This window comes from Lutra lutra, chromosome 2, assembly GCF_902655055.1.
Source record: "Lutra lutra chromosome 2, mLutLut1.2, whole genome shotgun sequence".
NCBI lineage: Eukaryota > Metazoa > Chordata > Mammalia > Carnivora > Mustelidae > Lutra > Lutra lutra.
In genome coordinates, this window is record NC_062279.1 from 181,133,473 (window position 1) to 181,157,597 (window position 24,125).

Here is a 24,125-nt window from a genome sequence, read left to right on the forward strand (position 1 = left end):
TGGAAAACAGTGTGGAGATTCCTTAAAAAAATTAAAAATAGAGCTTCCCTATGACTCTGCGATTGTACTACAGGGTATTTACCCCAAAGATACAGATGTAGTGGAAAGAAGGGCCACCTGTATCCCAATGTTCATACCAGCAATGGCCACAGTCGCCAAACTGCGGAAAGAGCCAAGATGCCCTTCAACGGACAAATGGGTAAAGAAGATATGGTCCATATATACAATGGAGTATTATGTCTCCATCAGAAAGGATGAATACCGAACTTTTGTATCAACATGGATGGAACTGGAGGAGATTATACTGAGTGAAATAAGTCAATCAGAGAGAGTCAATTATCATATGGTTTCACTTACTTGTGGAGCATAAGGAACAACATGGAGGACATTGGGAGATGGAGAGGAGAAGTGAGTTGGGGGAAATCGGAGAGGGAAAAAAACCATGAGAAACTATGGACTCTGAGAAACAAACTGAGGGTTTTGGAAGGGAGAAGCGTAGGGGGTTGGGTGAGCCTGGTTGTGGGTATTAAGGAGGGCACGTATTGCATGGAACACTGGGTGTGGTGCATAAACAATGAATTTTGGAACACACACAAAAAAATTAAATTAAATTAAATTTTTTAAAAAGACAAAAAGAAATGAAAATTTAATGCCATTTTGAGTTTTTGTTATGCCATGGAAACCTGCTGGTCCCTTGATTTTAAAATAATTTTCCAGAGTACTAAAATCAGAACTTTTTTCTCATGTTGTTCTTTCCTTTGTTTCCATAGGAAACAGTGACTTCCAGGCATCCGAGATGACACAACATAGATTGCCAAATTGCATGCCACCCTGCAGTTGCCAAGGAGATAATGTATGTCATTCCTACAAATAACATGTTGCTCACGCCTTCATTTCCTTTATCTAGCTTTTAAAGATATTCTTTGCCCGAACGAATTCAGATAACGTTCACTGTGAACTGATGCAAACATTCCTTTTTTAAAAATATGTTTACCCCATTCCCCTAAGACACTTGATAGCATCACACATGCTGTCTGTGAAAGGTCTGAGCATATTCTATGCCGATTTTGGAACCAGTGATTCAGCAGTTTTTGCTGGGGAAAAAAAAATGCATCCTGAATTCTGTCTGCTTGCATTCTAAGTAAAGGTTCAATTAAATCCACACCTGGCGCTAACATATTCCAGTTTGAAATGGTTTACCACAAAAGCAGCTGCACTCAGTTGAATTTACATGGGAAGGACAAGAAGGAAAAATTACAGCAAGGGAGGGAAAGATGGATGGAAAGAAAGAAAGAAAGGAAAGGAGAGAGGGAAGGCAGACCAGTGGGAAGAAAGCAGGAAAACATATTTACTGAGCACCTACAGTATTCCAGATTAAACATCTGTAAGATAAACAGAATGAGAGAAATTAAAGATCTTGGCTGACATCATCTCACTAGCAAAAGGTTGACTCAGTATTTGAACGTGAGTATATCTGATTTTTTAAAAAGTATATGCTTTCCAGTTATCTAGTGCATAATAAATCATCCCAAACAGTCCCTTTCATGGCTTTGGAAGTTGATTGGACTCAGCTTGGCAACTCTCACTCAGTGTCTCTTACGTGGTTTTAGTCAGAGTGGCTGGGACTGGAGCCACCTTGAAGGCATCCTCATTCACATTTCTGGGAGTTGATAATGGGGCTGTCAGCCGAAATATCTTCCCTGGGGTCTCTCCATGTGACCTAGTTCCTTGCCACATGAGGGCTGGGTCCCAGTAAGGGGTCTCAGGAAAGCCAGGCTCAATGTCACATAGCACCACTTCTATTGGGCTCACAGGCCCCCTGCTTCAACCAGTTTCAAGTGTGAGGGAACACAGACTCCACCTCACACTGTAAGGAATGCATGGCAGACGACCAGTGGGAGAGGAGATCTTATCACAACCACCTCAAAAAATGTCTTCTATTACAATATATTTTTTGCAGTACTCAAATACCTCAAGCCTGAGATCTGGGCTTTAAAGGCTTTCTTTATCTAGCTGGTGGAGTAATTGGGGAGGGAACAGTTAAAATGCTCAGTTTTAAAAGGAGTGGAGCAACTTTTAATGTCAGCTTGATGAATTGTGAAAAAAAACTGAACATTGAAATTAAACTTTGGAATGAGTTTCTGATTAATTTTTTTGTGTGCTTAGCAGAATCCCTTTTTACTCATCCGTTGTCAATTTTCAAAGCATTTGGTTATCATAAAAACTAACTCTACACTAAAATTACATTGCGGCACATTCATACATAAGTTAACACTATATAGAAATACCAAAAAGTGCTTTTATCTAATTTAGCTTTTTGTACTTTATCTAATTTTTTAATCTAATTATCTTTTTGTACTTAGATAAATGGGAATTTCTTACATGAATTCTGGTTTTTACCTGCTCAACACGGGGCAGGCATATGTGGAAATAGTAACACCATATGAACAGCTATTACAAAGGATGACATAGTCTACATGGAGCTATGTCCTTGTCATCTTAATCTATCACCTACCATGGTGATCCAAAACAGCCATAAGCCCTCCATTGAATATCCAATTTGTATTTTAACCATTAAAATAATCACATTTATTTATCCTCTGGAAATCTAGCAAGCTATCATCATAAATAAAGAGGAAATACGATAGTAATGACATGAAGAAAGAATACCATGGAGTAAACATCATGATCAGATTGTGGAGCACATTCAAACTGGGGAAGAACATTATGGTGAGTTAGTGAAAAAGCATTCATTGCTTACACTGCTGAGAGTGTATGATTGTGCTTACTCACTGTGCTAGGATATTGGTCTGGAATAAACATATATAATGTACATATTTAATGCAGCTCTTTCTGAAATGATCAGCTCTATCATGAATCGGGCTGTATTATACAGTGTGAAACCAGGTCTACCAAGCAGAGTAGTGAGTTGGGGGAAATCAGACGGGGAAACAAACCATGAGAGACTGTGGACTCTGAGAAACAAACCGAGGGTTTTGGAGGGGAGGGGGAGAAGGGGTTGGGTGAGCCTGGTTGTGGGTATTAAGGAGGGCACGTATTGCATGGAACACTGGGTGTGGTGCATAAACAATGAATTTTGGAGCACTGAAAAAAAATTAAATTAAATTATATTAAATTGAAAAAAAATCCCAAGCAACAACAGAGTTCTTTCTTTCTTCCTAATATAAGTCTGACATATACTCTCATTCAGACCAACACATAAGATGAAATCTTAGGATATCCTCTATTAGGGCTTGACAGAAAGAAAAAAAAAAATTGAACTCCTTAGGTAACACACAAGGCAATGACAGCAAGGGCATGGAAGAAAGAACATCTTATCCAGTATTTCTTTTATTTTCAGTCTTCTGATTTCACCCCATGTGTTTCAGCGCCAAATTTTACCTCTCCCTGTATCTTGGTTTTGTTTTGTTTTTCCACCGTGAGGAAGACCATCTAATAACAAAATTCCTAAGAATAAAGCAACAGTATTGATCTGTCTTACATTAAAGAAAAATTCACCTGTACCTTATAACAACACTGTCCCACAATATGGACTTGTGATCCTTTTTGCTTCAATTTTATGTGTCTTAGAATGTAGAAGCTTAATAATGCTATGAATACGAGTACTATGAGTAGTTAGTTGCACTTACTGGCTGAAGAATGACTGGATAGTAACCAGGAGGTTAATTGTAACCAATAATTACCTTGAATTGTTTCATGAAATTCTGAAATCCCCTATTGATTGTAATTTTGACCTGTAACCCTATTACAAGATGTCTATTAAAATCATATATATCGGGGCGCCTGTGGCTCAGTGGGTTAAGCCGCTGCCTTTGGCTCAGGTCATGATCTCAGAGTCCTGGGATCGAGCCCCGCATCAGGCTCTCTGCTCAGCAGGGAGCCTGCTTCCTCCTCTCTCTCTGCCTGCCTCTCTGCCTGCTTGTGATCTCTCTGTCAAATAAATAAATAAAATCTTTTAAAAAAATCATATATATCTAGATTATAATTTGACATACTTCACTTAAACCCTTCAGCAACTTTTCATTGCTAGAAAACTGCTTTTTATATTTGCTCCATTGTTAGGGTGACTATCTAGTCTCTTGGTCAAGGCAGGACATTTTTGTCCCAAACAAATCTTAAATTAGGTAGACCACAAGGGAAACAGGCAACCAAGGACAAAGTCAACCTACTCGTTATACATTAATTTAAAAAAAAAACAATAAAAGTTTCCAATTTGCTAGGATTTTGAAGATCACAGATGGAAAAAAAATGTTTGTTTCATTCAATATAGATTTTAAGTTTTTCTATATTCTATCTCAATGGTACTTCAAAACACTTCTTTAAAGTATTTTTAGTAATGAATTTGATAAAATATATTTGGCGATGGTGCAAAGGATATTATCCATTGCAAATGTGCAAAAATGAACAATTTCCATAATTTTGAAAGCTGAGTGTATTTCATTAAAAAAACACCATGGGATAATAAGTCTCAGAGAAAAAGCACTTAAATATTGGAGTACTAAAAAGAGAGATTCACTTTTTAATTAACCAAAAACAAACAGGATTCACCACATAAAATCTAATTCTATTTTTATGAATCACTCAGGGCTACTAATATAACTTTCTGTCAGCAGATCAAGTCCCCATTGACCATAATCTATTTCAGTCCCAAAATGTATTCTTGTTCTGTAGATAATAGGTAACCTCCTCATTGCCATTTTTAGATCAGCCCATCGGCAAACACTAAGCAGAAAGCATGTTAACACTTTTCGGGATCAGCTAAGCCTGTAGCAAAGTGGGTTTCTTGCTTGCAGAGGCAGCAATAGTGGAGCTAACCGCAAGGGAGAGTGCATGTTGATGCTCTAGGTCTGTACAAGCCTCAAGTGCTTCAAGTCAAAATAAAATAAATAAACTAACAAAACAATCCTGAGAGTATTAAGATGCTCATAGAGGATATGTTCCCACCAGCTCCAGGCACACTGAATACCGGCCCAAAGTTTTGACATTCTCAGCTCCAACCTTAATTTTTTTTTTTAATTTTATTTTTTATAAACATATAATATATTTTTATCCCCAGGGGTACAGGTCTGTGAATCGTCAGGTTTACACACTTCACAGCACTCACCATAGCTCATACCCTCCCCAGTGTCCATAATCCCACCTCCCTCCCAACCCCCCTCCCCTCATCAACCCTCAGTTTGTTTTGTGAGATTAAGAGTCACTTATGGTTTGTCTCCCTCCCAATTCCATCTTGTTTCATTTACTCTTCTCCTACCCCCTTAACCCCACATGTTGCATCTCCTCTCCCTCATATCAGGGAGATCATAATTTTTGTCTTGAAAACAAACCAATAAAATTTTAAAATGCTAACCAGTATAATCACTAGGACAATTTATTTCTAATTACCTGCTTTGCTGTCAAAAAGAAACAGATGATAAAGGAAATTGCAAGGCAGATCTAGGCCTCATCTTCATTTCAAAAAACTTGTTTTTGACTTTTTTAAACCACTTTTGACCAGTATAAATGGTATTTTCAGATGGTTCAAAATAATAAAAACTGGCTTTTGGAAAGGCCACCTGTACCCCAATGTTCATAGCATCAATGGCCGCGGTCACCAAACTGTGGAAAGAACCAAGATGCCCTTCAACTGACAAATGGATAAGGAAGATGTGGTCCATATACACTATGGAGTATTATGCCTCCATCAGAAAGGATGAATAGCCAACTTTTGTATCAACATGGATGGGACTGGAAGAGATTATGCTGAGTGAAATGAGTCAAGCAGAGAGAGTCAATTATATGGTTTCACTTATTTGTGTAGCATAAGAAATAACACAGAGGACATGGGGAGATGGAGAGGAGAAGGGAGTTGAGGGAAATTGGAGGGGGAGATGAACCATGAGAGACTATGGACTCTGAAAAACAATCTGATGGTTTTGAAGGGGCGGGGGTGGGAAGTTGGGTGAGCCTGGTGGTGGGTATTATGGAGGGCATGTATTGCATGGAGCACTGGGTGTGATGCATAAACAATGAATTCTAGTACACTGAAAAATAATTTTAAAAATTAAAAATTTAAAAATAAATAAATAAATAAATAAAAATACACACACACACAAAACTGGCTTTTGTCAACACAAAATCACAGGTTCATTTGGCCATGGAAAAGGGAGGAGTGAAGATCAAGTGCTCAGTCATGCTCTTCATTCATCACTGCAGTCCATCTTTTTTTAGTGATGCATCTGCTCTAAGAATATAACTATATTCTTTATGGTTATAGAAATTACTATATGGTTGTCCAGTTCTTGCTTGCTTTTTGTGGAAGCAACTTTTAAGCTCTACACGGCCTCCTTTCCTCACTTTCCAGGCAGGATGCCCTTCTCAATGCTTCTCCATTCAAACCAGTTCTCCAAAGGGTATCAGTTATATCCTTTTTCCACATACAATCAAACAACATTTCCTTGTGTTCCAGGCGTAGCCTGAACAGCACAAATAGTTGAATATCACTGTCACTCCCATCTAGTAGCCTGCCTACATCAGGAGCCAGAGTAACCCAAACAAGACCAAGTCACAGGAACAACCAATGAAAGGGCAAGGATCATAGCTGCTTCATAGGAGATATTTCCAAAGAAACCAGGTGGTTTCAGCTCAAGAAAAAAATCATGCAGATTTCCTCCAGAAATCCCCAAACTTAGTGTGGGCCTTCAAAAGTAAAAAAGCAACACTGGAATGGACATATGGGAGTTTTCTCTATTTTTGTTGTCATCTAGGACTTCTCTTTCCTGTCACTATTATTATTATTAATATTTTATGGAGATCACACTGCATTCATTCATTCTTTGATCAACTGACACAGTCAACAAATATTGAACAGGCATTTCCTAGGTACCATGTTCTATGCTAAATATTCGTCTTGAAGTTCATATTCTTAGAGACTTAAAAAAAAAAAAATCTAGGGACACCTGGGTGGCTCAGTGGGTTAAAAAGCCTCTGCCTTCATCTCAGGTCATGATCCCAGGGTCCTGGGATCGAGACCCACATCGGACTCTCTGCTCAGCAGGGAGCCTGCTTCCCCCTCTCTCTCTGCCTGTCTCTCTGCCTACTTGTGATCTCTCTCTCTCTCTGTGTCAAATAAATAAATTAAAAGTAATAAAATAAAATAAGTCTATCCAGATGTTCACAAGTGTTCATAGTTACTTAAGCTGAAACAACAGTATGCCCATTTTGTATGTGAAGAGTTGGCTTTCCACTCCTTGGATACAGAGTCCATACCCTCTTTTGCCAAATTCTCTTTGAAAATGTCAACCCTCAAGTGCCAAAGATGTAGCTGAAGAGAAAGTACAGATGCTCTAAATGATGGGCATCCTTCTTCCTTCATATCTCCTTTTATTTTAATAGTACAATTTTTCACTTTCAGGGGCCCCTGACTGTCCCCATTAAATTGATTTGGCTTAAATAAGCCTTTTTAGGAGGTAAAGATAGGAAGTGCACACAGAAAAACTAAAACACACCCTCATCCTCACACCCCCATTCCTTTCTTTGAATCTCTGACAGACAGCCTTTCCTCTGACTATGGAGCCCACACCTGTTTTCCATTAGTCAAACAAAAAGCAAGTAAAAGTAATTTTTTAAAAAGTTTGTTTCAGCCAAATTTCCCCCCAAAGAGAGAGAGTGCTTGAGAAAGAAGCCAAATTCAGTGGACTACATGGTTGGGAGTCATGAGACTTAGAATAAGTAAGTCTTCATGCTAGTAGTCATCTCTATGACCATGATGGAGTTATAAAAATTGAAGTCAAAGTACAAGAGAGAGAAAAACTGAGGAGAAAAAAATAGCACCTTGCAGAGTAAATAAGGGGAATATGAAAACTCAGGATCGCTATAAAAGAGGCTTTGTGAGAGAATATGATGTGTTATCCAGGCAACAAAACTAGACGGCATAAGAGTCTTGTGAAATCTGAAATTCTAGAACACAGAAAACCATATCATGCCATACAATCTGAGTGGAAAGTGCCCTCTCCTTAAATTGACCAAAACACATAATAATCTTCTACCAGAGGTATTTTTATGCATAATATCATCTAATTCATTTAAGTGAAATGAAATAAGTAATACGCAAACTGATAATTCTTGAAACTTCTAAAACATCTGAGGCTGAGTGAAAAGCTAGAGATTTAGCTATGTATATTATGTTGTGAGAAATTAGACCCTCAAAATAGCAAAAGGGAAATTGGCAGCTTAGCCAAATAAACCAGAAGGAATGAATAATCTTACATAGTAGCTTAGGGAAGAGAATTTGCTGGAAAATGTAGCTAAACATTGAGGGAATTTGTTTCAAGCAGCTGTAATTTTTGAAGTTGATTTTTTTTTTCACTCTTAAAAGAAGGGCTGGTTCACTCACATTACTAACATAGATGGAAAAGATCATGAAATTAATAAAAATTGGAAACACCATTTAAAAAAAAAACTTTCAATAAAATTTCACTGTTGGAACTATATGGTTCCTTCATATATTCCTATCCCTAGCAACTGAGCCTATATCTCAGTGGTATGAGGAATGAAATCAATAGTAATTAGTTCTTGAGCACTTGCTAGGTTCTTAGCAAATTTGGGCCAGAAGTGCTGGAGAAATAATGGAGTAAATGGAGATGTAATAAAAATTCCATTAATATAGTAATAGTTTATTAATCATATAGCAATGCTAGAATGATCCTCAGGCTGATTCATGGATATCACAAACCAAACTAATGGTATTTATGGTAATGAGCTAGCTCACTTCCTTGCCATTCTCTCGCATCTGCTGCCCATCGGTAAAATACATTTCACTTCCAGGCTGAGTTCTCCTACCCCCTCTCAAAGTTCAGGATGTTTTTTCACAACTTTCCTTGGTCCTTACAGAATATTTGCTCCTCTTGATGACTTATAACCCTATACTCTGCCACCTGACAGTACAAACTCATTTAGGGCAAAAACTATCTCCTGAACGTTGTAAAAATTTTCCCTACATCCTTTAAAACAATTCTTCTGAACACATTTTCTAAGTAAGTATTGTTAATTAAACACATCAACACATGGAGGACAGGTTATTTCAAATAAAAAAAAATAATAGTAATACTCTTGAATGATTTTTTTAAATGTTTAAAATGCCCAAAATGCCAAAAACTAGGGACTGCTGTATAGTCTGTTGAAATGACTGTGTTAAATCAATTTATAATTTTTAGCCTTGACAAAATGCCCATGTGTTTTATGCAAAGCTGGAGATTTGGAAAGTGTGACTAATTTTCTGTGATTTTGGCTTCTGTGTAAACTAAACTACTAGCTAATGGACAGGGCTTATTTATAAACAGGACAGAGTTCCAAAATAGGGCTTACACTTTCAACAATGTGAACACTGATACAGCCTTCAGGAAACCTGAAATTGGGATGGGGAATGAGTCTGTGGTGATAAGGCACAGCAGAGGGTCAGTAGTGCTGGAAGCAGATTATAACTGTGGGGCGGCGATTCCTCGCAATTATAAGCCTAAACTTTGGATCCCGATTACCTGGGTTTAAATCTTGGCTCAGTTACTTAGCAGCCACATGATCCTGGACAAATCACTTGGGTCTCTCTGTGCTTCAATTTCCTCGTCTGTCAGCTAGGTTGAAGATAGGACAGGACTGCTGTGGCACTTATATGTGTTAATATACGTGAAATGCTTAAAATACTCTCTGGTATTTGGTAACATAGTATCAGTTGATGTTCTTATTGTTATTGGAACTGTATGATCTTTACTATGTAGATAAGTATAAAATAACCTGAATATTTATTTTGATCTGACTCTGTGAACCCAAAAAGAACCACCCTCCTTCTAATCTGTTTTACTAAAGCAAGCACATGTTAAAGAATATAAAGCAATCTGGCATTATTTATAGAGAGTAAATGAGTTTGTAGTAATGCAGATTTTTTAATTAGAAGGAAATTTAGGGGTGCCTGGGTGGCTCAGTCAGTTAAGCGGCTGCCTTCGGCTCAGGTCATGATCCCAGGGCCCCAGCATTGAGTCCTGCACTGGAGGTCCTTGCTCAGTACAAATCTGCTTCTCCCTCTGCCCCTTCCCTTGTTCATTCTCTCTCTCTCTTTCTCAAATAAATAAATAAAATCTTTTTTAAAAAATAGAAGGAAATTTAGATATAATCTTGCCTAACTTCATCATCTAACAGAGGCGTGCAAACCCAAATATTGGGTTGTGTGATTAGAGCTGCACTGGGGAACTGAGAGTAGAAACACAACCCCTTGGTGCCTCCTTGTTTTCTCTAGCGAATGGCAGCACCATGCATCTGAAAGTCTCCAAAACACTTCACCAAGTCTTATTTTCCTCAACCATAAAATGATGTGTGTAACAACACAATTCATCCTGAGACTCATTGTAGAAATTAGAGAGATCGCATATAAAGCAACTAACACTGTATATTATATACATATACATGCATGTATATGGTAAATATATATATGCATATATATACATATACATGTATATATACACACACACACATCTATATGGTACATAGTAGACAGTAAAAACAATGATAATGATGGTAATGACATGCTACGTACCCAAATTCCATGTACCACATAAATACATTTCACAGCTTCTCCCTTTGCCATGATATTTATAAACACAGAATACATGAAAATAAAGGAATGGATTTACTATTAATCTAAGTCTATACCACACACACACATACACCCTACCTTTATAAACCAAGGTTTATAAGATGCCTTACTCTTCCTTTAAGCACTGGCTAATAGATCTAGCCTTCCTAATGCAGCATCAAAATTACAGCATTTCCCATTCTAGAGGAAGAAATAGACTACATATTTCATTATGATGCTAATGTTGGCATTTTTCTTCCCATGCAATATTATTACCAATAATTACCCAAATATGCACAATATGGTTTTGTTAAGCTATAAAACGCATTGCTCCTCCTCCTTTTGTCACTTTGAGTGACGTCCCCTAACTTGTCACTTTATGCGTTTTAAAAAAAAACCTGAAGTCTCAACGTAAGCCTAATTCTCTGTCATATAACTTATCATTACCCTCTCTGCTTCTCCACAGCATTTTGCACATTAATCATTACTTAATTATTTGAAATGAATCATTGAATGTTGATCCTCCTACTATCCTAATATCTATGAAGGGAGTGAGCACAGTATTCCCAGAACACTGACAATAGTTATTTCATAAGTATGTTAATAAATATAATAGATTCCCAATATGTAATTGAATATAGAGGTTGGTATTTCAGCAGGTAGGTCTGAGGTAGCCATGAAGATTTGAGAGTAATTTCCCACTAGTAAAAGTATGCTTGTGTTAATCTAAGACCAGGACTCAAGCCACACTTCTATATACTAAATATGCTACTAACTCAAAAGACTACTAGCCTCAATCCTTCACTAGACCATGCTCCTAAACTTCATCTTTCAGTCAGTGCCCTGCGTGGTGACGGGGGCATAACAGTTGCTTGGTAAACACTTGTTAAATGACTAGATTTGCTCTCAAGGATTAGCAGCATGACAATTCCTCATGAATCCGCACAAGACACGTAACAAAACTAAAGGATAAAAAATATGGCTGAAAATGACACATAATTCTGTTATTCTTGACATAAATCGTACTGTTTAATAATTGTGCGATTAAGCAATTACTCATTGCCTAAAGAGCATTACTAACTACAGAACATTCTGTACCGAACAAGGTATGGGCTTGGGGAGGTACAATTTATACAAGATTTAAAGAATGTCATTAAACTACTGTCACAAACACACGTAAATGTCAAGTGAACTGACAGCACTGCTCCAGGTCCTTTTTCAAGCTGCCAAGGAAAGAGATTTTTAAACTAAGTTAAGAAATGAAAGAAATATGGACAAATGGAAAATTGAAAGTTTCCTACATGTTAGCTTAAACTATTTAAAGAACAGCATTTCTAAGAGGAGTTTGGAGAATGATTAAAATGAAAATCTGAAACTGACCTAGTTTGTACACCCTGTTGCAATGGAATGAAGCTTGTATATTACCAACTGCCCGGAAATCATCATATTTAACACTGATGTTATGAATAGTCATTGACATCTGTGTAAGTGATGTGATTAAAAGGACCAAAGGACAACAAATGATGCTTTCCTCCTAATGCACAGTTGCACTTGTGATGTACTGAGATTTTTGTTGTGTTTTATTTTTTCAAAGCATCCCTTTCTGCGCTCTATTGCTGCCACAAGCTAAGTCCACCTGGTGACAAGTGTGTCTCAGAATGCTAAGCCTGAATGTCTCTTGTTCTAGATGCTCCCAGTGGCCCAGCTCTACCTCACTACTTAACATCTATTTGATGTTCACATTTACTTTGATAAGAAAGAATTTTACATGAAATACAAACACATTTGGACATAGTTGATATTTATATAATTTCAGAAGCACCACATTTCCATTGTCATACTTCCTAGAGTTGACTAATTATACTCCATCAATAAACTCTAACTATAAAACACCATGCAATGTGCTGTGTGAGGAAAAAAATGAAACCATTATCAATGTTATTAAGAAGCTTGCCACCTAAGCTAAGGTGGATATAGCAGTCATATATGAAACAATTTACTTATGCAAAATACTTCAGTATTACAAATGATAAATTTTGTGATACATATGTTAAATGCATGTTAAATGTTGAAGATGCTTCAAGAAATAAAGGATAATGATAATCATACAATTATTTCCTGGACATTATACTTGTACTATGTACTTGACATGTATGATGGTCTTTAACCCTTTCTATTATCACTCCCACTTTGTAGATGTGGATCCCTAGGACCATGTCCTGGAGATCCTTAAACTCAGTCAGAACAAGACACTTATGGGAAATAAGGCTTGAGTTTGTCTTTGAAGAATGGATAGTAAAAAATAAGATTCTCATGTGTGCACTTAAATTATTGAATCCAGGAGCCACCTTGAATTATTTATATATTTTTATATCATCTTTGACTTAAGACTCTAAGTAGAGCAAGTAGCTCATTATTTTTACAAATATCCTTGTGAGAATCTACAAACACTTTAAAATTTAGCAGTTCATGAAGAATAGTTACAGTGAAAAGGAAACAGAAACTGGGTAGATTGGAAAGAAATTGGGTAGAAAAGAAAGCTATGCTGTGGAGAAGTATGCATTTGCCATTAGAAAAAAGAAAATCATTCTTACTGTGGGAAGGGAGAAAATGTCATGCTATGGAAATTGCCATTATCTAAGCTTGACGTAATTATCTTCTTCATTAAAGGTAGTTCACTGCTCTTCTCTGTTCTAGTGAATGATGCCACCCCCAACTCATCCTCCATTTCCAACACTCAACATGTCTAATCTGTCATTAAGGCTTGAATGTCTGTAAAAGTTCTTGTTACTGACATGTAAAGAGCATTCATAATGTTTCACTATTGTTATTTATTTATAGAAATATGAACAAGACTGTTGGGATGATCATTTTATGCATGCATATAATATATATGTTCTACTGTCTATTCTTTATAGGTATATCATAAATTAAGTACTATAAAACAGACTTTTAATAAAAGAGAACAAGTTGTGCATTCAGCTAGAGCTGAATTAACTTGAATACAGGGTTTACCATTTCTTGAGTACATCACTTAACAACTGCAAGCCTCAGCTCCTTCATCTGTAAGATAGTTATCATGACCTTGAAATTAAGTAATGCATGTAAGGCATATCACATAGTACATGATACAGTTTAAGACAACAACTATAGTCATTATATCATTGGATTTTTTCACAAGATACAACATACATTCATAATGCATACTTTCTAACTGAACAAGAACTATAAGATATACTTTCAAATGATTTTTTAAAATAAGATTTTAAGAAATCTTCCCTTTTTATAGTTATTTATTTTCTAAACTGTCCTATTAATCCAAATCACCTGCATCAGTGAGAGAACAGATACTCTCAAAAGTAGTAAGGATATGGAAAGATACAGCCAAAACAATGAAACACAACTCAAATATTGGAAGGACAGGATCAAAGGCAGAATTAAGGTAATGCTGAACAGAGAAGCAAAACAGCTGCTCTGCCTCTTGAGATGCCCAAAGACATAGTCGGGCTGCCCACAGCTGCCCTTAGATTCTGCCAATCCGCCTTTTCTTCTTACTTCATGAATATTCCATAAACCATATGCATTCCAATTCCCAAAGAATAGAAATGGTCACCATATCTCTGCCAGGCCATTAACAGTCCATAGGTCACATATGGTGACAATGAATCAAACCACTAGTGACATTACCCAAAAGACTATTGAATTACCAAATGTCATGTAGACTCTCGGGGAAATTCCAAATAAGGAGTTTAAGCACATTTTAAACAAAGGCAGCATCACTCAAATAAGTCAACAGCCATATAAGTTAGAATACATATTTGAATAAGCAAATTTCAGCTGTCTGGTTAGATTTTCTACTGAAACTCAAACCTTATATATTCTTAGAATATTTCCTTCCAATAATATGTTTTAAAATTTTGCCTTTTTTAAAAAAAGATTGTATTTATTTATTTGACAGAGAGAGAGACAGCTAGAGAGGTAATATAAGCACAGAGAGTGGAAGAGGGAGAAGCAGGCTTCCTGCTGGCTTGATCCCAGGACCCTGGAATCAGGACCCAAACTGAAGGCAGATACTTAATTGAGCCACCCAGGCACCCCTAAAATTTTGCTCTTAACACAATCTTTCTTCTTCTAATTTTCTTCTCTCTCTCTTTCTCTCTCTGTGTGTCCCTCCCCCCACTTCCTCCCTCCCTCTCTCAATTTTAATGTGTTCTCAACCTTCAAAGTCGAACTTGATACTGAAGCCATTCAGTGGTAACTGACGCTCCAAAGCCAGCTATGCTCTGGCAGGAATCTGGAGTTAAGAGGATGGGTGGTCTCACCTATTAATCACTGTCTTTAGAACACAGATATTCTTCAAGTAAACTGCTGTGGAGATCTGAGTTATTATACAGACATAGTCAAACACTGTAGAGGACATGAAGCCTATGACTTACACTTTGACTAGATTTACTTCCCACCCTTAAATACTATGAATCTATGCCCTCACAAGCAAATTTAATCTTCTTGACATTGGTTATGTCATTTGCACACAGGCTGTGGCCCATTCTGCCAAGAGGAGTTACTGAATCAGAGGTTACATAGCCCATTGCATTGGTTTAACTGAGATTTACTGGCAATAGCAATGGCTCCAGCCAAGAGATATGTTTAAAGGAACGAATGGAAGATTATTGGTCCTCTTCCCACTTTGGACATTAGGTTTATTCTGATTTGATTAAGTGGTACTTTTAAGTATTTATAGTAGTCCGTTACAGCACTAACGCAAGTTCACTTTGAAGACAATGAAAGAGAACTATACTGACTCATTATAAATAGAAAAAAATATGTATATAATATATGTCTCCATGGGGTGCCCATGTGACTCCATTAGTTAAGCAACTGCCTTTGGCTTGGGTTATGATCCCAGAGACCCAGAATCGAGTCCCATATCAGGCCCCCTGCTCAGTAGAGAGTCTGCTTCTCCCTCTGACCCTCCCTTCTCTCGTGCTCTCTCTCTCTCTCTCTCTCTCTCAAATAACTAAATAAAATCTTTAAAAAAAAAAAGTCTCAGCGCCCGGCTAGCTCAGTCGGTAGAGCATGAGACTCTTAAAAAAAAAAGTCTCCAAATCCAGAATCTCTGGACTTAAGCAATCCTGGGGTTCAGATAAGTTAATAGCTACATTGGAGAGTCGGTATGATTTATACTTTCAACATTTTTAGAAAATCATTAGTAGAGATATGTTGTCTTAAAATTTAAAAGTTAAACACTAGTGATATAAAGATATGATATATAGCTTCTAAAGTCCATGAGAAAATAAAGAATAAGGAATTTAGTAGTAAAAATATACTACAAAAGTTATTATTAAGAAAGAATATGAAAAATATTAAAATCAGACCAAATAGAATTTAAAGGAAAAGGTATTACATGGGACAAAAAAAGGTTATTTTATGATTAAATATATGGACTGATATGAAAATACAGCAGTTATGAATCTTTACATGTTGCATATCAGAGCATCAAAGTGTAGAAAACAAAAAAGTCAAAATGTTAAAAAAATTAACACAAGTCTATCAGTGGGAGAACTGTTTGTATCTTTCTTGGTGTTTGAAACATCAAGAAGACAAGAGGTGATTTATTAGATGGATGAAATAATAATGTCTTAAGTAAAATTGATTTAACAGCTACAAATAAACTTCTTTCAAATTGCCATCAAACATTTACAAGCTTTTAACATAATTCAGAGCACAAGGAAAGTATGAATGACATTTACATTTGTGCAGGTAACATTTCTGAATATAATGTGATACAGCTGGAAATAAATAGTAGAGTTAAATTAACAAATCCACTTTGGAAATTTTAATATTATCTTCCAAAGAATTCTCAGCTTATAGAGAAAAACAGCCATGTAATTCTAGAACATTTAGCAAATAATTATAATATATATCAAAACTTATGACTTATGGCCAAAGCGGTATGTAATATAGCTCACTGCAATAAAGGATCTATATTATTAAATAAGAAACAGTGAAAACAAATTAGAGGAACTACACTCAAGAAACTAGAAAAAGAGTAACATAACTAACCTGCAGAAATACAGAAATAAAATAAATCACAAATCAATAATTAGAAAACAGAAGCAGTAAAATAAATACCCAAGACTTATTTATTTATTTATTTAATTTTTTTTTTTTTTTTTTGGAAAGGAATAGTAAGTAGAATATTTCTACCAAGTCTTCAACACAACAGAGCAAAGCAATTAAAACAACAATCAGAGGCAGAGAGGGCATAAACTTATCCATAGGGAATGGGAAAGGAATAAAACTGCAGATAACCTTTTTTTTTCACTGAAGTGTGTACAAAATCCTTCCTAATGATTTTGAAAATCTTGTGAAATGGGTTCTTCTAGAAGAAAAAGTAAACTATCAAAACTGACTTAATCAGAAGGGCAATAATTTCTCAACCTGCTCACACGTCCTTCTTAGAGAACCAGTGCCCAGAGTTCTGTAGGAGCTATAGACTGCTGAACCCTGACCCATTAATCCTCGAGGGGGTGAGCACCTAACCTAATTTGTTCTGCTGCCATCTTCCCAGGGAGGACTTCCCTGACCACCTGCATTCTGAATGGAATCCCAGCCCTCTCACACCACCACAGCACATGGGTCCTTCCTCTTAGAGCTTCAGCCCTACCACAGCACTGTCACTATCTAACAAGCCATGCGCTTTATTAGTTACGTTCCTTAAATCATCTGTCTCCTGTTCCCCATCCTACACACTTAAACGAAAGCTCCACAAAGCAGGATATTTGGTGGGGGGGTGGATGGGGGGGCAGCTGGGGAGATTAATGGGAGGTGAGGAGTAGGGGTATGTACACTGTTGATTCCCAGACCATAAACAAAGTCTGTCGCATTGGCTAGCATTGGATGTGGATTTGTTGAATGAGTTAAAAAATAATAATAAAGGAATTAATGAATGATTTAACAGAAAAGGGAATGAGTTATTATCTACAGACAATGCAATTGATCATTTATATATACTTTTGATTTGGGAAAAAGAGTGTTAGACCACCTCTTGTGGCAACTACAATAAGGCTGTGAGTAAGTGAACGCAGAAACTTGTCTGCTGATTCAAGAGGAAGCTGAGTAGAGATTAAGAAAGAAATAGATCTTGAAAGGGGGGGATGGAAGGAGAAGAGGAGGAAGAGGAGCTGCCTGTTTGCTTACCTGTCTCCATGAAGATCTAGCTGTTTTTGTACAACTGGAGTCCTGAGGAAAACATTACTTTAAAACTTTTTTTTTTTTAAATCACAGAATCACTGAAGTGCCTAATGTAAATTACAGTAGCTCTTAGATGTTTACATCCTTTTAAGTCTGTCCCTTTAGGTCAATAATTCTTCATCTTTGGTGCACATCCACTACAACTATGGGTCATCTTGTTTATTGGTTTTATTTTCTTGTTTAATACAAGGGCACTGACCCCACCAGACCCCATGGGATAGTTCTAATGTGGGATCATATCAAGAACGGCTGCTTTACTTTGTCCAATGAACTCTACTGAAATGACCGATCAACCCATTCAAAGATACCCACAGGTTCCTCTTAATAGTAGACATCAGATTTTGCCCCAGTCAAAAACTTTTAACTCTGACAGGAGTTTTCAAACAACTAGCTCCAGATAAATGTAGCTCATCCAGACCTTTTTAATTTTTAAGCCATTAATCACAGTTTTAAAGTTTACATTTACAACTACCCTTTTCCATTTTCTTGGATTTTAAATGACTTCCTAATTGTTACTAGGATTTTCAAATTCTCAGTTTTTCCCCTGGATTCAATCTGCAAATCTGACCAAAAAGCTGAAATCTTAAACTCAAGGAGATTAAGTCAAATACCTGCATAGGTGCTTCGGGAGGCTTTTCTCTCTGCACTGGAGCAGCCGGTATTTCCTGGAGGGCTTTTGATGACTTCCTTTTGGCTTTTTCCATTTGAACATTGGTAAAATAATTGACAGCAGCAAACTCAATAAGAGCGGAAAATACGAAAGCAAAGCAGACAGCTATGAACCAATCCATGGCGGTAGCGTAGGACACTTTGGGCAAAGAATGCCGTGCACTGATGCTCAGTGTGGTCATGGTGAGGACTGTGGTTATTCCTTCAGAAGCAAAAGAGCAAAGAGACAAAATATCATTACTACTATGCAAACAAACCAACAAACCTTGGAGACTTGGTGGGAGAGGGGTAACAAAGTTTACAATATCTCAAGCCATCTCTTTTGGGAGACTCAAACCCTAGTGGCTCAGTGAAATTAGCATAGGTTTTCAAGTAAGAGACAGGTATTATTAAAATCCTGGCTCTTCTACTTATTAGCTCAGTGTGACTCGGATTCAGTGAGGAAAACCTCAATGGGCTTCATTCGATACTTACCTGTTGGGTTTGCTATAAAGATTACAACTATATACAGCACCTATCATATATTGGGCTGGTATTAGTATTTGAGCCAACATTCCTGAGCAAGTCAACACATACACCTAGCAGGAAGTTAGGTGTAACTTCCTGTTGAAGTTACTTCCTGTTGAAGCACTGCTTCTCAACCAGGAGTGAGAAGTTGATAGCATTGTAATTTGGAGCATCAGAATTTCTGGGATAGGCATGCCCATTGCTATGGAGAATCATGACCAGAAAAATCATGAATTACAGATACTTAAAACTGAGTATTACCTACTGAATTAAGATAATAATGAAATAATAATCTAGTTGCAAAAGAGCTTAATTTATAAAAAGCAATAGAGGTATATTTCTGGAAAAATAGATTTCTAGAATAATTTAGTTTTAAAAATAGTGGACATCTACCACGCATCAGTTTGTGGTAAGCAGGAAACTCTTTGCAACAAGAATAGAGGTACTTCTCTTTCATTAATAGGTTTCTGAAGAATATCATCTCCAGGGAAGCCTTCTCCTCAGCCTGAAAAAAAAGTTAGTCCCCATTCTCAGTGGAAAAAGTCTACTTGTCACTGGAGCTATCGAGAAATGTGTTATTTAAGGATGCTAAAGAGACAACTGTCTCTTTTTGTATCTTTGTCTATCTGCATATATCATCTATGTTATCTAGTCAAGCTTGGAGATTTCTGTGAGAATTTACTATACCCATTTAAACTCATTCAAAGGGTGCCTGGGTGGCTTAGTCAGTTAAGCATCTGCCTTCAGCTCAAGTCTTGATCCTGGAGTCTTGTGATGGAACCCTGCACTGGACTCCCTGCTTAGTGAGGAGTATGTCTCTCCCTTTGCTGTTTCCCTTGCCTGTGTGCACATTCTTTCTCTCTCTCAAATAAACAAAATGTTTTAAATAAATAAATAATAAACTCATTCTATATAATGTTCAGAATAGTTCTTGAATTGGGGGGTGATGATGATAATGAAAAAGGCACCTAAACTATATATTCCAATCCATGGCAATCCTTCACCAAAAGCCAAATAATAACATGTTAAACTAAAGAGTTAGTGATTCCCCATGCAACAGTAATGGAATAATAATAATTTAAATTAGGGAGAATTTATATTGTTTCCTCAACTCAGCATTTAATTATATTCTGCCTTGTTCCCTAATTGTTCGATGAATATAGGCCTGTCTCCAACAACCTAATTTAGTGTAGCCTTCTTGAGGGCAGAAATACCTAATACTGCTTCAGGATTTGTCATACTTAATATAATGCCAGATACATAAGTGCATAATGAATAAAAACTCGTTTTTCACCTCCTCACCAACCCATTTTTTCTCCAGTCCTGTCTGAATTATCAATGTTTAGAACATCAAAATTAGAGCAACTGTGTAGTGTATAAGCTATAGATCTTTTTAAAATATTCCATAAACTCTACAGAGAAAGAAACTTGAGGATTTGGTTGTATTCCCTCTTTAAAGAAGAAAAGTGTGATTTTTTTTTAGGAATTTTATTCATCTAAAACAGATTTTTAAATGTTTGCTGGGTCAAATATGGAGATATTGAAATAGTTATGAAAATTGAGTACTGTGAATTTTTTATACTTCATTTCAGAAAGTAACCCTAGGACTTTTAGGCCTCCATTTGATCTCAGAAAAATGGCAACATTCCCATGCTGCCTGCCTGTGAGATGTAAATTAACCTTGAAAATTTTAGCTACAAAGTTTGAAGATAAATCAAAGTTTTTCTTCTTATTCATAAAAATTTAAGTTTAATGGCTTATTAAGAATTCAAAAATGTTATACAAATTCCTTGTGTATATTTCCTCTACTATCACAGCAATTATGCTGAAAGCACTTGGAAATAAAATATGAACAGTGCAGCCTAAATAAGAATACTACTCAGAACTCAGAAAATTCTATAGAACATAATGTGATAACCAAAAAGGAAAACTCAAACTCAAATATAAGTGATTTAGGATTTCCCAGGAGGCTTTGAACGTGTTTTGTTTTTGTTGTTGTTTTGTTTTTGGTTTTTTTGATACCAGAACAATTTCTCCTGCAGACCTGCAGTAATGGTCCTCATCTTCTCCTGTCAGGGGAAGAAAATCCCTCATTAATGCTAAGTAGGCAGGATATTAATGAAATTGTTGAGCCTGGAATTCCAAAATTACTTTCTGATCACCAGTTCCTGAAAATGTTAAACAATGCTGTGGACATAAACGCAAAACATATGTGGCTACTTTCCATTTCTCTTTCACTGGTTTGAGTCAATTTGATTGAAAGTTTATAGAATAGTCCTTCAAATATTATGGTTCATATTTTATAACTGTTGGCAAAGTTAGAGAAGTAACCTGTATAAACAATTGGCTAAGTGTTTGAAGTTGCCTTTCTTTTCGACAAAAAGTTTTCTCTGCCTTGTGGTCAAACTTAAAGAAAGAGCTAGCATGTCAGGAATGTGTTTCTTACAGCTGTTTTTAGAGCATTTGGTTTAATAAACACCAAAAGAGTAGCAAACAGAAGCCAACCCTTCAGATAAGAAGACATGCTTCCTCTGCCTCTAGGAAGACAGTGCATCTGCTCTCAATGGCTTAGCTGGCATCTACCCTGAAAGCATTTCAACAACCATAGAATTTTTTTTGACACATTCGAGTATTGATGCCAGTACCTGCTTTTATAATGCTGAATATGTACCATATTGGCTGGCCCAGGAGCTGGGAGAGGACGTGTAAGAGTAAGCTAAGACTGTGCACAAGAGTAAATTTTTGGCTGGCCACTCCAAGGAAATGAACTAGTAATGATTTAGACATGCCAGCTGGCATTACTCTGGTTTAACATTTTACTATACTGGAATAATGAGAAGACTTAAAGGCATACAACATTGCAGATAGAAGGTCTTTGGAGAGAATTTAGCACACTCTGCTTCTCATATTTACACTAATTAATTTTGGAGGGGGAGCAGAGTCTATTTTTCCATGATCTCTGGTGACATGACTGATCCAGCATATTCTCTCCCTGAGTGGAGAGGAAAATGAAAATTAGGGAAAAGATATACTAGTCCAGAATTAATTTTTTACTTCAGTCTCATATGAAATAGATTGCTAATGCTCCCCAAATACTTAAAACTTAACTTCCTTAGGAAAATGCCATCTCAGTGCCTCAATGAACAGTTTAATAATTACCATTCTGACACATCTTAGGTCTTTGAAGACTTAATTATTGTGCATAATTTCCCTGGTCAATCAAAACCAACATCTTGGCACACAAGCACAAGACAGGCAAATGTCACAGTTCAAATGGAAAAAGCTACCCACAAATTATCTTCAGCACACATCTATACAATCTCACTCAGAAGCTCTTGAATACTCCACAAACGCCCACATCCTTATACTTCCTGTGAAGACAGAATGGCAGAGTAGAAATGGCAGGGTTCTCGAAGTTAGACAGAAATTATCCTGGGTCCATCACTTATAAGTATGTGACTTTATACAAATTTCTTGATTTCTTTGAGTTAATCTCCTCTTCTATGAAGAATTAATAAGACCTACCTTGCTGAGTTATTGTGAAGATTACATAAGATGGCAAATCTTATCATCATTGTTATTAGTATTACCAGTATCCTTACTACATGACACTTAATTTCCTTACAGTGTCTTATGTGTTGGAAATGTTGGTGGGTACCACTGTAATCAGTATTATCCTTCTCCACATCACTGGAAATTTCTATTGTTTGGGGACAAGGGAGACAGGACAGTACAGTGGCTACCAGTTTGTGTTCAACCAAAAAAGCTTTCAAAGCTTATCGAACAATCGTGGTAACTCTAAAATACAGAGGACATTCATATTAGAGTATCAATTAGTGATTCCTAAATGAGGTAGATGGCAGTGTGGACTGTTATAATAATAAACACTTAAATAAAATGTATTCTATGATAGGCTTTGTTCCAAGTTCTTTATCCAAATTAATTCATTTAACCCTCATAACAACCCTATGAAGTAAGTACAACCCTTCATCCTGTTGTAACACGAGAGGAAACGAGTGGAAGTAACTCATTGGCAGTTTACAGCAAATCAGCGGTAGACCTTGTGGTTACAACTGAGGTTGCCTGGAGGCAGAATCTGTGTTAAGACACTATTGCCTGTTCATCAGATATACAAAGGATGGGTCATTATTTTCTGCTCTAGATGTTCTTTAAGATCACAGAAAAGAGATGATAATATGTGTTCAGGTGATTTTATTTTTATTTTCTGATAATAATTCCTAAAACATTGCTATGATTTATGCCAGGGAAAGTTAAGGGAGTTTGGTCTGTACTCAGCCTCTGCAGGTACTTCCTGCCCAGTCAGGCTGACTCTGAACATGATATGCAAAGACCCAAGTCTACTCCGCACACTACATGAGTTAAGGAGCATAAAGGACCTAACAGCATGCCTGGTATTACACAAAAACAATAAATATTTTCTGGAAAAGCAATTAAAAATCAAGGAAACCAAGTCCCCACAAAATAAGTCTCCTCTATTTGAGAGAAGTATGAGGGAGACTAACAAATACGTACTGGGTGCATCATGTGCCCTGGGAGGAGTACTGAACATCACTCTGAGTCCTCACCAGTCCATGAAGGAGGGAGGCATTAGGATGGAGATGTATATGGATGGAGAAAATAAGTGCCAGATTCCAGTTTTAAGCCCCAATCTACTGTAGTCCAAAGCTTAGATTTGTTATTTTCTCTTTCATTATTACACCTATTTTTTTAAATTTTTTATTAACATATAATGTATTATTAGCCCCAGGGGTACAGGTCTGTGAATCGCCAGGTTTACACACTTCACAGCACTCACCATAGCACATACCTTCCCCAATGTCCATAACCCAACCACCCTCCCCCTACCCCGCTCCCCGCGGCAACCCTCAGTTTGTTTAATAGGTAAAATATACTCCACACTTGCAATGTGCAGTTATTATTTAATTGAACCCTCACAACTCTGTGACGTAGGTAGTGCCACAATACTTGCTCACTGGCCTTCTGGGGTCATACCCTGCTCCCCTCACTAACCGTTCTGTAATAGTTTCCCTAGTAGGGTTCTTGCGTTGAA

General features: G+C 36.8%; 1 protein-coding gene across 1 annotated transcript in view; it reads right to left on the minus strand.

Annotated features, from left to right (window-relative positions):
* The window catches only part of GABRA4 (gamma-aminobutyric acid type A receptor subunit alpha4), a 69,391-nt gene that overhangs the window by 23,294 nt on the left and 21,972 nt on the right, over positions 1-24,125 (minus strand). Inside the window, exon 8 of the mRNA XM_047719214.1 lies at positions 18,490-18,749. Coding sequence (XP_047575170.1) covers positions 18,490-18,749 — 260 coding nt within the window. The remainder of the gene's footprint in view (positions 1-18,489; positions 18,750-24,125) is intronic.